The sequence below is a fragment of the Thamnophis elegans genome, chromosome 1 (genome assembly GCF_009769535.1).
Source record: "Thamnophis elegans isolate rThaEle1 chromosome 1, rThaEle1.pri, whole genome shotgun sequence".
Classification (NCBI taxonomy): Eukaryota; Metazoa; Chordata; class Lepidosauria; order Squamata; family Colubridae; genus Thamnophis; species Thamnophis elegans.
In genome coordinates, this window is record NC_045541.1 from 183,235,317 (window position 1) to 183,251,701 (window position 16,385).

General features: G+C 43.0%; 1 protein-coding gene across 1 annotated transcript; it reads left to right on the forward strand.

Moving 5' to 3' along the window:
• Positions 1–470: 470 nt before the first annotated feature.
• Positions 471–13,387, forward strand: LOC116506850 (vomeronasal type-2 receptor 26-like). The gene is made up of 7 exons (XM_032214790.1): positions 471–737; positions 3,138–3,154; positions 5,445–5,736; positions 6,571–6,681; positions 9,241–9,459; positions 11,631–11,760; positions 12,483–13,387. The coding sequence occupies exons 1-7, from the start codon at positions 471–473 to the stop codon at positions 13,385–13,387; spliced, it is 1,941 nt and encodes a 646-aa protein (XP_032070681.1).
• Positions 13,388–16,385: the final 2,998 nt, after the last annotated feature.

A 16,385-nucleotide genomic window follows, 5' to 3' on the forward strand; every position in this document is an offset into this window, starting at 1 on the left:
TTGACATTTTGTAGCTTGCACTGCTTTGAGGTAGGTCTTAAAATAAGCTCTGGATCAGAGATGTCAAACACGAGGCCTATCCCACCCTGGTGCAATTACAGGAGGTGGCAAGTGTGTGGGGGCCAATAGTGTCTGGCAGTAACCAGAGACCATTGGCAAATGCCTGTGCTGCACAGATAGGCCCAAGCATTGGGACTGCTGGGATGGCCCTCCAAGGCAGGGGAAGAATGTGATCAGGCCTGCTGAGTGCACTGGGTGGCCACGCACTCACATGCCCATTCTGTCCCACCACTTGTTTTTGCTTCCCCGTGGCCATCCTTGCAGGCTAAATCTAATGCTGCCCCACCATGCATCTATGTCCACCTGCTGGTGGTGGTGCCTCCATGGAGCTCACTCCACGCCATCCACATCTCCTCCTTGAGTTCCACTGGAGTTGTGTGATGAGTGTCCCATCTGCTGTTCCACCTGCAATGGCCCCTGGGAAGGGTGGGGTGTCCCCATCCACAAGTGGCAGCCAGGAGAACCCTTCCCACTCTGCCACATCTCAGTCCAGCCCCAGAGCTGACCAACATGCTCTGCACTCATGTATCTCAGGGCCACCCAACTTTGTCCTCTGCCATGCCTTCAAGCAGAATCCCCCTCCAGCCAGAGCCTCACTGACCCTCAGCCCCCTCCAGCCCTGGAAGTGGAGCCTGGGCAAGGAGAGTGAACACAGCAACAGCAGCCTGGAGCAGGAGGTAAGCAGGTCCTTAAGGAAATGTGGCTCTGCCAAGAATCCTAGCCCACTAGGAGCTCAAGGGTCGGGTGCTTCCTGTCCAGGATCCCAGGTGGGCTATGCTGCCATCTCCCCTCCCTCTCTGTGACTTAAGAGTGTCAGTGAGGCTCCTCCAATGTATCAGGGCCTGGAACCCACCTTGGTCCCACCCCTTCACATAAGGGACATTGATCTGGCCCAGGGGTGGGTTTTAGCTGGTACTCACCGGTACATGCATACCGCTTCATGAAATTTAGTGTGCCTTCCCATACTTGAGCTTCAGGAGGCCCCATACCAGAATGCTGCCTCTCCTGGCTTGCCCCCCCACAGCTTGCTCCCCCACCCCCCAGTCGCCACTCATTCACTCCCCCTGCTTATCCGCACCAGGCTTGCCCTGCCCACCAACTTCTTTTGCCAGAGCGGAGGATTGGGAGAAGCCCACATGGTGCAAACTCCCTTCTCTTTGACAGCCACCTGGTTTCCAATGGTGGTGGTGAAGAAATCCATACATTTTTAGTCCCACTGCATGGATCCCCCCCCCATTGGAAATGAGGCGGCTGTCAAAGAGAAGGGAGTGTGCACCACATGGGCTTCTCACAACCTTATTCGGCTGTTGGACAAGCCTATGTGGCGTGTGATGCTCTCTTCTCTTTGACAGCCGCCTTGTTTCCAATTGGGGGGGGGGAATCCATGTGTTTTTCCTCACTCTGCATGGATTCCCCATTCCATTGGAAACAAGGCAGCTGTTAAAGAGAAGGGAGCAGCGCATGCCATGTGGGCTTGTCCAACAGCCAAAGAAGGAACAGAAGGTGAGGATTCGGCTGTTGGACAAGCCCATGTGGCACACGCTGCTCACTTCCCTTTGACAGCTGTCTCATTTCCAATTGAGGGGGGGATCCATGCCTTTTTCCTCCCTCTGCATGGATTTTCCCCCAATTGGAAGTGAGGCGGCTATCTTTCTCTCTCTCTCTCTCTCTCTCTCTCTCTCTCACACACACACACACACACACACACACACACACACACACACACACCGCACATGGGTAAGGGGGACTGGATCAGCTGGGAGGCTGGCAAAAAAGAAGCCTCTGTTTCTCAGCTACCGCAGCTTGCAAAGGAAGCAGGGTTGATGGCCGCCACTCCCCCCTCACCACTTTCCCAGCCAGCCACCCAGCCAGGCAGAGCTGAAGCCGGTGGGCCTCAGGAGTGAGCAGTAAATGAAGACAGTGCCGGCCAGTCCCCGCCTCCTTGCTCTGCGACCCCCAGCAGCAAAGAAACAGGCTTCTTTTTTGCCAGCCTCCTAGCTGATCCAGTCCCCCTTAAACATGTGCCATGCATTGCGGCAAGCACAGTGTGTCTCTCTCTGTGTGTGTGATGTGCATGCCTTCCGTGGCATGCCCAATACCTTCGGGCACCCACTAGGTCACCCACCCAGCAGCAGAGAAATCTGGCTTTGGCAAAAGGAAAAAAAGCTGTTTGAAATTAGCCCTCTCTGCCACTCTGCTAAAAAGGCAGGAACCAAGGCCAAGAGATAACAGGATGACTAACCATATTCAGTTAACCCCCAGAGCGGTAAGAGGCTGAATTGGGAGCTCTGTGAATTGCCTTGTAGGACACAGAATGCCGTGATCATAGGATTTATTGGGCACCGGTTTTAGTTCATAGAATATATCTACAGATATAATTGGAAGGGATGTGTGTGTGACAGAGAGGAGGGGAGAGAGAAAAAAAGAGAGAAAGGAAGAGGGAAAGGAAGGAAGGAAGGAAGGAAGGAAGGAAGGAAGGAAGGAAGGAAGGAAGGAAGGAAGTAAGTGGGAGAGATGCACACAAGAAAGGAAGGAAGGAAGGAATGGATAGAGAGTGAGAGGAAAGAGAGAGAGAAAGATAGAAAGAGAAAGAGAGAGAAAGGAAGAGGAAGAGAAAAAAGGAAAGAAAGAAAGGAAGAAAGGAAGAAAAAAGAAAGAAAGGGAAGAAAGAGAGACAAAATGAAGGAAGAAAGGAAGGAAAGAAGGAAAGAAGGAAAGAAGGAAAGAAAGAAGAAAGAAGAAAGAAGAAGAAAGAAAGAAAGAAAGAAAGAAAGAAAGAAAGAAAGAAAGAAAGAAAGAAAGAAAGAGAAAGAGAACTTATGGCCACAATTGAGCCCAAAATTTGCTAATCAAGAGCATTGTTAAGTGAGTTTCATCACATTTTCCAAGTTGGCCATGCCAACCCGGTCACACAATCACCAAGCCATGCCCACCCAATCACATGGCCACCAAGCCACTCCCACAAAACAGGCCACACCTACAGAATAGGTTCTAAAATATTTTGAAACCCACCACTGCTCACCAATGAATACGTATGCTTGCATCCTCTGTTGCTTATGTTTTAGTCTCCCTTGCAGGTCTTAGCTGTAGTTGGGTGGGCTCTTTCTCAGTATTTGGAGGGAGTCCTGCCAGCATTTTCTGGTTAATAAGCACTTCTTTATTTGTTGTGGGTCCTCTGATTCAAAACCATGCATTCATTCTTGTTACCCCATCCGATCCAGAGGTTCGTGAGGAGTGATGGTATCTTTCCCACAACAGTCAACAGTGACGAAAGCCCACTTAACAAGAAAAGCACAGCAGACAAACTTTTCTGGCTCTAATCAGTTTTTAAATGACATTCCTGTAGAGTTTAAGGGAGCCTAAAACCTTGAGAAAGTCTCTTGATGATTGTTAGGAACAATGTGAGAAGTTGGGAACTAACTTTTCTTCCTTTGCCAAGGGGTATAAATAAACCAGCTATTCCATCCAACCATTGGTTTGATTACTCACACTTGCCAGAATAAAACTGAATTTCATGTGCCACCCCAACCCATTAGCACTCATCCTATTGGAACAAACTATGGAACAGGCCAAACTCCACCTGGGGTTCAGGTGCTCAGTTTCATTTAAGTGAATTACTCTCTTCACTTTGACTTTCAAGCTCAGCTGCTCTGTGGATAGGCAACAGGAGACACAAACGTGTTTTTCCCTTTCTGGTATACAAACAAAATGGAATGCTAAGTGGGCGGTACTATTGCTTTTCCTTGCAATTATCAGAAGAAGGATAGCTGTTAAGATACTCTAGTGGATTTCAAGCCACAAACACCTTCCAAGATAAAACCTGCTTTAAAAATAAGCTCAGAATTCTCCAGGTGGGGGCAGGCAATGCCACCTCACCTTGTCTTGCAAAGAGCTAATTCCTGGATTTGAAGAGACTCAGCTGCCCTTTCCCTTTGGCCACATCTGAAATACAGGTCAGAGGAAGCATATCTGATATATTTTCTCTGAATCCACCCAAGTGCCGTGCCCTGAGTTTACCCTGTTAAAGCTCTGGTAAAGCCTGCAGTTCAGCTTCTGCATAATCTTGACTTCTGATCTAGGAGGGAAAGTGACAAGAATGATTTGGCTGCCTTTCCTGCTGCTGCTGCTCTTCTGGCTCCTGCCTCCAATCATTGCTAAGAGGAGGCAAACCCTTTGTGTGCTGCCACAACCTTACAAGATTGAGGAACAGTATTACAGGCCTGGTGATCTCATTATTGGTGGGAATCTGCATTTGGGGAACTATTGGGACTTTTATTTAGACTTTAACAAAGACCCCTACCCATTTTCTCTTCCATATTTGTAAGTTTTATCTGGGGCACAAATATCTAGACCATTATTTGCTGTGTTTGCTCAGAAATATTTATTCTTGTGCTATTTGAACTTCCCAGTGTAGTCAGAATCTTTGTGCTTTTCTCTATAAAGAGCCAAACTGCTTAAATAGGCTAGATTTTTGATCTTTCCAAAATTCTTCATCAGGAAGACAATAAACCACATAGAGGGTGACAATAGAACACACTATAAGAAACCCTTTGTGTTCTGCCACAACCTTACACAATTCAGGAACGCTATTACAGGTGTGGTGATGTCACTATTGATGAAACCTGGCATTTGGGGAACTTACGTAGACATTAACACAGACCCAAACCTGTTTTTTTCTCCCATATTTCTAAGTATGGATGACAAATATCTTAAGAGAATAAGTTTAGTTTACGAGAGGAGGAATTGGATAGGATTGCAAACACTAAAGCAAAGCGAAGAAGTGGCTAATGATAGAGGGATATAAAATGATCCATGATATGGATAGAAATCCTTTTTTCCTTTCTTACAAAGTTATCTAAGTTTAATCAAGAAACATCTTTTAAAAAACCCATTAATAGAATAGAATAACAGAGTTGGAAGGGACCTTGAAGGTCTTCTAATCCAAACCCCTGCGTAGGCAGGAAACCACAGAGCACTTCAGACAAATGGTTATCCAACATCCCTTTAAGACTTTCCAGTGTTGGAGCATTCACAACTTCTGGAGGAAAGTTGTTCCACTGATTAATTGTTCTAACTGTCAGGAAATTTCTACTCAGTTTTAAGTTGGTTCCCTCCTTGATTAGTTTCCACCCATTGCTTCTTGTTCTGCACTCAGGTGCCTTGGAGGGTAGTGGGGCTGCCTCTTCTTTGTGGCAACCCCTGAGATATTGGAAGACTGCTATCACGTCTCCCCTAGTCCTTCTTTTCATTGAACTAGACATAACCATTAATATTTGAGACTTTCTGCTCCAAAGAAAACCGCACGAAGAAAGAAGACAAGGCAAAACCTACCATCAAACACAAACTTTGGTGTAATGGTTTTCACAATGTTTCTCTCACTGTAGACCCACTCCCATCAACTACCAGCAGTTCATGGCCCTGGTGTTTGCAGTGAGAGAGATCAACAAGGATGAGGTTCTCCTCCCCAACATCTCTCTGGGCTTCAACATATATGACAATGCCAATTGGAACAAGAGAGTTTCTTTGATCAGCCTCTTTCTGCTCTCCACACGAGACCAAATGGTTCCAGGTTATAAATGTGACCACCGGGACACTCTCCTCTCTGTCATTGGAGGTGATGACCCCAAATACTCAATGCCAATGGCCTCCATCTTCAGCATCTTCAAGGTCCCACAGGTAATAGGGACCTTTTAGATATAGTAATGGAGTAGACAATCGATGGAAGTGAACAGAAAAGTCAAAGATGACACCAAAAGGAGTGGAGATATCAATAGCACATGACCTAGAGAATTGATCCTGTCATTAGAAACCTTTTTATATTTTATGTGTCAAGATATATTTGCATAATAGATGAGATATATAATGTCATATTCCAAGAGGAATTCTTTCCTTATGTAATAGTAATAGCAGTACAGCTACTCCCTCGTTGCATTTTATTCTCTATATGAAATGTGAAGGTACAAGCAATAGCAATAGCAATAGCAGTAGACTTATATACCGCTTCATAGGCCTTTCAGGCCTCTCTAAGCGGTTTACAGAGAGTCAGCATATTGCCCCCAACAATCTGGGTCCTCATTTTACCCACCTCGGAAGGATGGAAGGCTGAGTCAACCCTGAGCCGGTGAGATTTGAACCGCTGACCTGCTGATCTAGCAGTAGCCTGCAGTGCTGCATTTAACCACTGCGCCACCAAGGGTTTTTCCCTTGTATTTTGAAATATCAAACCAGTGAAAATATATTAATTTGTGGCTCTTTCTAAGAAAGGAAGAAGCTTGTCTCTCAAAATGACTCAGCTTGACTGATAGGGTGAATAAACCAGACAATAGTGATCTCTGAAGTCACCATCAATCTTTACTTTTGTCTTTTAAAGAAGATTCTCACTTTTTTCAGCTCAGTCTTGGCTTTGAGTTCATGCAGGGAGACCAAAGACTTTATCCTTCCTCCTTCCGGATTAATCCCAAGGAATTGCCTCTATTTGTGGGTTTAGTCTGGCTGCTTCTGTATTTCCAGTGGAACTGGGTTGGGTTTATTGCCTGTGATAGTGACAACGGAGAACGATTCATCTCGACTCTGAGGCCATTACTCTTGGAGAAGGAGATCTGCCTAGCCTTCACTCAAATGGTGAAACACGATGCTTCTCCTTTGGAAATCCATAAATTCACTTCAAATTCCAAAGTGTTGGCTAATGTTGAAGTTATTCTTTCCTTGGCAGACCCTGACATTATTGCAAGATTTCTTTTGACTCTGAACTCACTTGATAAAAGTTTATGTCCAAAAGTTTGGATCGTAACTTCCTTTTGGAAACCTCATACAAGCCATCTTCAAGACCCTTGGAATGTTTTAAAGCATTTCCACGGGTCCCTGCATTTTAGGGAACACACTGTTGATGTCTCAGAATTCAGCAATTCCCTCCTCTCTTTGGATCCTTTGAACTCACAAGGAGATGCGATTCTCCCATTGTGGTGGCAACGGGTCTTTGGCTGTGAATTCTACAAACCAAGTCACTATTTTAGAAAATGGAAGAAATACTGTACAGGAAAAGAGAAGTTATGGAATTTGCCATCCTACGTGTTCCAAACAAGCATGACAGGTGAAAGTTACAATGTCTACAATGCTATTTCTGCTGTGGCACATGGACTACATGCACTGTATGCATCAGGAGTGAGACCAGCCATAATGAATCTTGGAAAAAGGATTTCAAATTTTAAGTCATGGCAGGTAATTCCTGTCATTTTTTATTCAGTCCATACACAACTTCTGGAAGCAAATTGTTCCACTGATTAATTGTTCTAATTGTCAGGAAATTTCTCCTTAGTTCTAAGTTGCTTCTCTCCTTGATTAGTTTCCATCCATTGCTTCTTGTCCTCCCCTCAGGTGCTTTGGTGAATGGCTTGACTTCCTCTTCTTTGTGGCAGCTCCTGAGATACTGAAGACTGCTATCATGTCTCCCCTAGTCCTTCTTTTCATAAAACAAGACATACCCAGTTTTAGCAACTGTTCTTTCTATGTTTTAGCCTCCAGTCCCCTAACCATTTTTGTTGTTCTTCTCTTTCCAAAATCTCAACATCTTTTTTACATTGTGCAACCAAAATGGATGCAGTATTCCAGGTGTGGCCTTACCAAGGCATTATAAAGTAGTATTAACAGTTCATTTAATCTTAATTCTGTCAGACCTGGTTCCTGCATTCTAGTCCTTTGTCTATGAGATAGACAAAGTCAGTGGAATTCTGCACGGTTGTGAAATGAATTATTTAGTCATTCTATTACATTTAAAATAAGCATTTAAAATGTATAGAGAGAGAGGAAGAAAATCATACAATAAAAATTGGAGTGTGGAATTAAAATCTTTGTATGTAGATATCAACCTGGGGTTGAATAAATCATGGTATAAATGTCCAATGATAAAGGGGAACTTGTAGTAGTGGGGAAGTAGTCCAGTATTTAATGTTACTCCTGGTTGCTCATTTCTCCACCAAAGGAAAACCTCTATCTTGTCAGACATACACCTATCTCCTAAGTTGATGGCCATCACAGAATAGACAGTTGAAAGAACTTTGGAGGTTTGCTTATCCAAGCCCTCTGTTCAGTCAGGAAACTCTGTACCATTTCAGACAAATGTTTTCCCAGTCTCTTAGTTAAGTATCTGTGTATATATTTAACTATATATCAGTTAAGCGACTAGGCAAAAGGTTCATCTGTTTCCTCTGTTTGGTTTGATGACTGGTAATATATACTTACAGTAATGTCATTCTTATTTTACATTGACCCAAATGCATCCAGGATGGTTTTCATCATTCTCTTGCTATATTTCTGCAGAGATTTAGTTATTCCTTATATGTGGGAATTCCTTCTGTATTCCACCTTCTCTTTTATTAGTTCTAAATTCATTAAGTGTTTCAAAAAGAAATTCTTTCGTTAACAAATCTCCAGTAGAGGGCGTAGAAGGCAAAGGCTGCGGCTTTATGGCAATTGCTTGCGATGTATTATTGACGAAACGTTTCTGTAGCTTTAATTTAGGAGCCATAATAAAAGAGTATAACAAACAAAGTCTCTGCTCTCCTTGATTTAAAATAAAGTATTTTCAGTAGACTTTTAGCAGTTAGCAAAGACAAGTCTTCAGGGAAACAGGGCTAGTTAAGTATATCATATATCAACTGCGAAGGCTATGAACGCCATTTTGAAAAGCAGTTAAGCAAAGGAGCCTTTTGTAAAATTGAAGCTGGTATTTTGAATAATAATAAACCAAAGGATTCTCAGGAATGGTCGCTGCTCGTATAGAATTTAAATAGCTTAGTTTTGTCCTGAGGGGGGGCAACCTGCCTTGAGCTGAAAAAAAACAGCTGAGAAGATCTGGCTGGAGTAAAAAAAACCTCAGCTTTAATGTTGAACCTCCTTTCCGTTCACAGCAAAAAACAAAAGGCTGTGAACAACAAAGAGAATTCTAACCACTGAGTTCCTCCCTGCCCCTTCCTTCTCTGAAAGGGGAGATATCTATAGATCTTTTAGATATACAGACCAGAACTCTGAGGAGAGCTTCGTTGAGCTCCCGACGACGACAGGCTCCTCCCCCGGAAGTCAGAAGTTTTGTGTCTGAGAAGCCGCAAAATGATAGAAGCCATGATGCCTTATGTGTGCCTTTCAGTCTATTATTCCAATTTCTGAACCTCTCTTTTGTTTCAGCTTCTTCCTTATTTGCTGAATATCCAGTTCAACAATGGTGTTGGAGAGGAAATCTCCTTCTCAGAAAAAGGACTGGGAACTGTTGGTTATGACCTTCTCAATTGGGTTCGCCTCCCCAATCGATCAATCGTCCTTCTGAAAGTTGGGGAAATAAATCCCGGGGCTCCCACAGGCCAGGATGTCACCATGCGATCGGATGCAATTGTCTGGCCTACAAAGGTGAGCTTGAAAATTCACTCTCTCCTGCCGTTGCAGAACTTCCCAATCAAATGATTGAATCAGGAAATTCGACAGCATGGCATTTGGTGAAAAACCTGCTTTTAATATAAGACATTTGAGGTCTGATTTGTGTCAAGATTGGAAAGAATTTGTAACTGAATTGGCCATTAGAGCAGGCAACAGTGATTTCTAAGAACCATTCTCATTGTAGAATCACACTCAAAATCAATAAATGAGGCTCAGTGCAGTGCAATAAATATTTTTTTAATTATTTATTTGATCTTGTGCATTAGATAAATGTCCTCTAGGAAGTAATAAGATATACTCACCTTTAAAAATTTCAAGACAGATGGAGTTCCAAATGATACAGTTACACCTATGGACAGGTCATAGAAGATGTAATCATAGATATTCATCATTGGTAAAATCAAGTTTATTCCCAGTCCTTCTACTGTTATTATTTGTTGTTGTTATTTTGTATTTGTATTTTATTAATATTTGTAGGCCGCCCTTTTCCCTGAGGGGACTCAGGGCGGCTCACATAAAATCAAGGGAGGGGGAAGACAAACATTAACAGAGAAACATATAATAAAATATTCAACAACATACATTCTTCATTCGGGAGGGGCGGCTAACCTTGTCCCCAGGCCTGACGGGCTAGCCAGTTCTTAAGGGCTATGCGGAAGGCCTGGACGGTGGAGAGGGTACGAATCTCCACGGGGAGTTCGTTCCAAAGGGTCGGGGCTACTACTGAGAAGGCCCTCCTCCTTGTAGTTGCCAGACGACACTGGCTGGCCGATGGAATACGGAGGAGGCCTAATCTATGGGATCTTATTGGTCGCAGGGAGGTAATTAGTCACAAAGTTGAGTCTGACCCATTGCAACCCCATGTTACTATAATTGTTACTCTACTCAATAAAATTGTATTATTGTATTGTATTGATAAAAACATTGTGCAACAGAAACATTGCTAAATTATACTGAGAACAAAGATCTTCACAGTTTGCCTCAATTACCAGAAATGTCTTCTAAGTTTCTATTTTGCTAACACATTCCAATTCTTCCAAGAACTTCTTTCTTTCACACTCTTCACACACTTTCAGAAGGTGCCCTTTGCCAGGTGTAGCATGAAGAGGTCCCTTTAGCCAAGTAATAGAAGATGTCAGAACAGATATTCATAATTGGCAAAGCTCAAGTTACTTCCCAGCTATTTTACTCTTACTATCCTCAGTAAAAAACAACACTTAATTAAAAATATGTCAGTTACATTCAACTGAAACATTGATAAAGCATACTGGGAACCAAGTTCTTCAAGGCTGCTTCAGTTAGCACACATTTCTTTTTTGCTAACCCACTCTGACTTCTCCAACAATTTGATTTCTTCACAATGTTTCCTTGGATCCTTATCTTTCATTGTTTCATAAAAGCTACAGCTCAGTGTCATGAGTCTTCTTTTCCATGTCAATGTCCACTGGTGGTATTCAGCTGGTTCGGGCAAACTGGTAGTAGTGACCCCTAACCCTAACCCTAACCCTAACCCTAACCCTTACCCTAACCCTAACCCTAACCCTAACCCTTACCCTAACACTAACACTAACACTAACCCTAACCCTAAACCTTACCCTAACCCTTACCCTTACCCTTACCCTAACCCTAACCCTAACCCTAACCCTAACCCTTACCCTAACCCTAACCCTTACCCTAACCCTAACCCTAACCCTAACCCTTACCCTAACCCTAACACTAACACTAACCCTTACCCTTACCCTAACCCTCCCCACCCACTCACCCCATCCACCTACCCCGGTTCTATGCTGTCCTATTTAGCGACGTTTTCTAAACTATGTGTATGCGTGCAAGCCGCACATGGGAGCAAAGTGCATGCGCAAAAGGCATACACACTCATGAAGCAAGCATGCATTCGTGTGTACTCACAATTTCGGTTTGTGGCAAACTAGTGGTAAAGTTATGTGAAACCCACCTCTGCCAATGTCCTAGTTTCAATCCCCACATCCACTGGTGGGTCAGGAATGCCACTGAACTGAATCCCCCAGGAGCTGTTCTTGGTTTATGACAGGCCACATCTGAAGATGGACACAGAATGTGGGAATGAATAAAAGAATCACATTCAATACTTTAGTTGTGTACAGTATGTCTGTTTTCTGATTTAGAAAGCATCCTTTGGCAGGTGTGGAAGGAAGAGGTGCCATGCAGGAGAGAGGAGGAGTGTCCCAGAGGGCAAGCAGGTTTGCTGCTACCAATGCTCCACTTGTCCAGACGGGAGCATTTCTGATCAGACAGGTAGGGTATACTTCAAATATAGATCTTCCAGATGAAGTGAATCATTCCCCGAATCAAAATATTGATTTGTTTTAAAATCATTGTTCATATAATTGATGATCTTCATAATTTCAGGGTACATCTTATGGATTCTCCCTGTAGATCACTTTTTTCACTTTTCAAAATACTTGGTGCATAACCTCTCTCTCTAACCAATTTCTCTATCAATCACTTTGGATCAGGAAAATATAGCATTCCCTCTCGTGATATTCAGTGCACCTATTTATGTCTTCCTCTGTTGCACGGTGAACATTCTCAGTAGACACAAAAAGATAAAGTACAGACACCCAAAAAGAGCAAAATTTCTGGACCCAAGAGATACCAGTCTTTTTCTGGTTCTAGTATGAAGTGCAGGAAACCATCACTCTGACATTGAAAGCCACAATAGCCATGAAAGTGCACAGTGAATGGAACACACCTTTTATCCACAGCAAACTGATCAGGCCAGGTAGAGTTCAACAGATACATGTTGTTGGCAAACGTATCCCTGGATCATTAATAATGAAGGATTGGTCTTTTTTGATCCACCATGAAATGCACAGTGGTTCATTCCATCACTTCCATTGGTGTGGGGGGGAGGGGTTAGCCATAGCACAAAGGGGACAGTCATGTCACCTCTGAAAGTGAGATAATATTCATGGCTGATGATTCTTAAATGCTTACATAAAAACTCTTGATTTCAGATGCAGCTCAATGTGATCCTTGCCCAGAAGACCAATACCCCAACAAGGTTAAGGACCACTGCATTGCCAAGAAGATCCACTTCCTCTCCTATCAAGACCCCCTGGGATATGCTTTATCCTCTTTAGCTCTTTTCTTTTCTCTGCTCACAATTGCTATCTTGGCGATTTTCCGTAAATATCATGACACACCAATTGTCAAGGCCAACAACCGAGATCTCAGCTACATCCTCCTGGTCTCCCTTCTGCTCTGTTTCTTCTGCTCCTTCCTCTTCATTGGTCGACCCAGGAAGCTCGCCTGTCTTTTCCAACAATCTGCCTTTGCTATTCTCTTTTCTGTTGCAATTTCCTCCGTCTTGGCAAAAACTGTCATGGTGGTTCTTGCCTTCATGGCCACCAAGCCAGGGAACAAGACAAGGAAACTCTTAGGAAAACCCCTGACCATCTCCATTGTCTTAGTCTGTCCCCTTGTCGAAGGAGTTCTCTGTGTCATATGGCTGGCAACTTCTCCCCCATTTCTCAACATGGATTTCCATTCCTTGTTTGGAGAGACCATCTTGGAATGTAAGGAAGGTTCAATTTCAATGTTTTATGCTGTCCTCTCTTACCTAGGTCTTTTGGCCCTTGTTAGTTTCACAATGGCCTTTCTGGCCAGGAAATTGCCTGACAGCTTTAATGAAGCCAAGTTTATTACTTTTAGCATGCTGGTCTTTTGCAGTGTTTGGATCTCCTTCCTCCCCACCTACCTGAGCACCAAAGGGAAGTCCATGGTGGCTGTGGAGATTTTCTCCATCTTGGCCTCTGGGGCTGGTCTCTTGGCTTGCATATTTTTTCCAAAATGCTTCATTATCCTATTGAGGCCTAATCTGAATCGTAAAGAGAATATAATGAGGGAGAGGAATTGCTGATTGATGTGAAGATTGGGCGCTGTGATTTAGGAACATTTTTTTGTTCAACCGTTTTTCTAAAATAAATCCTGAAATGAAAGAAAATGTTGTTCATTCAATAATGGGAAATAATCGTATGTCACCAAACACAAAGTGTCTGTTAATCAGCAACAATCACCCATCCTTTTATTCTTCATTATTCATTGGGGCGCCAGTAATCAAGAAAGAAGTCAACTTTTGTATTAAATATGTGAACGTTAGTTTCCAACATGGCAGTCATTTATTTGTTTTAATAAATTTATTTTATTATTTATCTATATAAATAAAAATGTAATGGTTGTTTGTTCAAAATCACTAATCTCTGAAAGTTCTTCACTGATTGCTTTTAAATTTTGACACAATGTTGCATTTGAATACATGAATGTTCTTACATATGTATATTATATAGATGTCACACCTGTGACAGGTAAAAACATGATATTTTTAAAAACATGCTTTTTGAAAACCAGCGCCATCTGGTGGATGCAAAAGCAACATACACTATACTAAATATTTCATGATTCCATTTCAATGTTTCCAGCGCCATCTGGTGGATGTAAAAGCAACACATGCTATATTAAATATTTCATGATTCCATTTCAATGTTTCCAGCGCCATCTGGTGGACGTAAAAGCAACACACGCTATACTAAATATTTCATGATTCCATTTCACTGTTTCCGATTGCATTGTTATATTGAATTTTCATAGATTTTGATTTATTTTCATTTTGATTTAATTATTTCATGTGACATTGCATTGGAATTGAGCTGTGTCGTTTACCATAGCATTCATTTAGTAAGTATAGTATATTCGGAACAGTTTGGCTGCTCTCCAGCTTTGTCCCAACGGTCCCTTTATATGTGTGACTGGACTACATCCACATCCTTTCCCCTTTCTGCCCCTCCTCTGATGAGCTTTGGCCATTTCTGCCAAGGGGAGCAGAAGCTCTTCAGCCTCCCCTCCCCTCTCTCCCCTCCCCTCCCGCTGGGCCTTTGCTGTTTGTGGCGGGGTGCCACCTTTGCCGCCCCCTGGCCTTACGCCGGCCTACCTCTGGCCCAGCAGAACTCCAGAGGAGGCAGAGGCGGAGCATCTCCTCAGCCTAGCCAGCCACGGGAGCCCTCCACCCTCCTCACAGTGAGCCAGCTATGACGGGGCAGTGGCGGCAGCATCAGTCTGAAGTGCAATGGGGTTGGGGTGACACCTGGGTGCCCTGTGAGTGGTAGGAATTTGTGGTCAGGATTAGAAGGTAATATCACTATGTACACCTTATTTTAACAATCCCTTGTGACATGTCATATCTCAGAGCTTCTAGTTAAAGATGATGTTTTATGATAATTATGTCCCCTTAGAGGACAAAGAAATGCACTGACATTTATACATTTCAGAAAGGAGAAAATGGTGTAAGAAAGGAAGGGGAAATGATACTTACAAACATATTCAAAAGTAATATTATAATGAATCTTGGGTTATTCCCTGCCCTTCTCTTATTTACAGAGAACAGTGGACTTAATTAGAACAAACATTGGCATCTGGGGAGTCAGAGGCTGCTGTAGAAATGTTCTGAGAAAAACTACAATGGGCCTCTGGGAGATGCAAGAACACATTTTTTTATTTCTCAATTTGTATATTATCTACTCCTATTAAACTAAAAACTAATTTTCCTGACCATTTTTTTTCATTTAACCTCTCAGAGGTCAAATTCTCCATAGCTGTGGCCCTTTCTAAATAATGCAAGTCAACAATGTCATTAGTTTTGCAGCATTGCTTTTCTTGGCTCTCATCAGCTAGCCATATCCTTGCTGGGATTTTTGCTTGGGCTGCTAACTTATTAGGCAGTTGTATTAACCTCTAAGCCACAAGTTCTCCTCCCTTTATCAGCTGAACCAGGGGAGAGATTAAATGTTCTTTTTCTTCTTCTCTCAAAGCACCTGGTCTACCCAAATAATCTCTCCCATGGTTCAGCTGATAAAGGGAGGAGAACTTAGAGGTTAATACAACTGCCTAATATGTTAGCATCCCAAGTTCAAATCCCATCAAGGGAATGGCTAGCTGATGAGAGCTAAGCAGCTTGAAATAGATCTATACTAGTCTTCCTTCATTTCTTTAGCAGTAAAAATGTAACACCAAGTAGTTTATTGTGAAAGCGACTGCCTGGACGGTATAAAAATTATGGTGCACCAATTATTGAAATAGTAAGCCCATAAATATCTCTGATATTTTGCAGTTTCCAACTCTGAGAATTTTAAAGAAGAGATTGGACAACCACTTGTCTGAAATTGTACAGTGTGTCAGGGTTCCAAGTAATGCACCCGTAGAAAGTGGAAGTCCGAGGCAGGCAAATTCCTCACAGAACAGTTTTATTGGATACATCATATTGGCACGACTGGCGAAAGCTGACTCTAAAAGTGCCCAGGGCTTTCACCTATTTAAAAGTACAGGTTTCCTCTTTCCCCCAAGTCACAGGTCACGTTGTCCAATCCAGGTGCTGGCTGGTCACTTGGTTACTTGGCTCCTCTTCTGGCCAGCCACCTGTGAGAACGTCCTTGGTTCCCATAGGAAAGCTACAAAACCCCATATAACTATTTATCCCCTCCCTCCATTGGGTGGCAACTCTGAAGCCTCCAAGATGGCTTCTGCCATGCTCACTAGAGCTGAGGTGGTGCAGTGGTTAGAGTGCAGTAATGCAGGCTACTTCAACTGACTGCTAGCTGCAGTTTGGCAGTTCAAATCTCACTGGCTCAATGTTGACTCAGCACTCCATCCTTCCAAGATGGGTAAAATGAGGGCTCAGATTGTTGGGGGCAAGAGATGGACTCTGTAAACCATTTAGAGAAGGTTGTGAAAGAACTATGAAGTGGGATATAAGTCTAAGTGCTATTCCTATTCATTTCAGGCCATTCATTTTGTGCCATTTTGAGGCTTTTTTCCAGTGCTCTGGCACTCACAAAGACCAACTGGCCAGCATGCACATGCCTGAT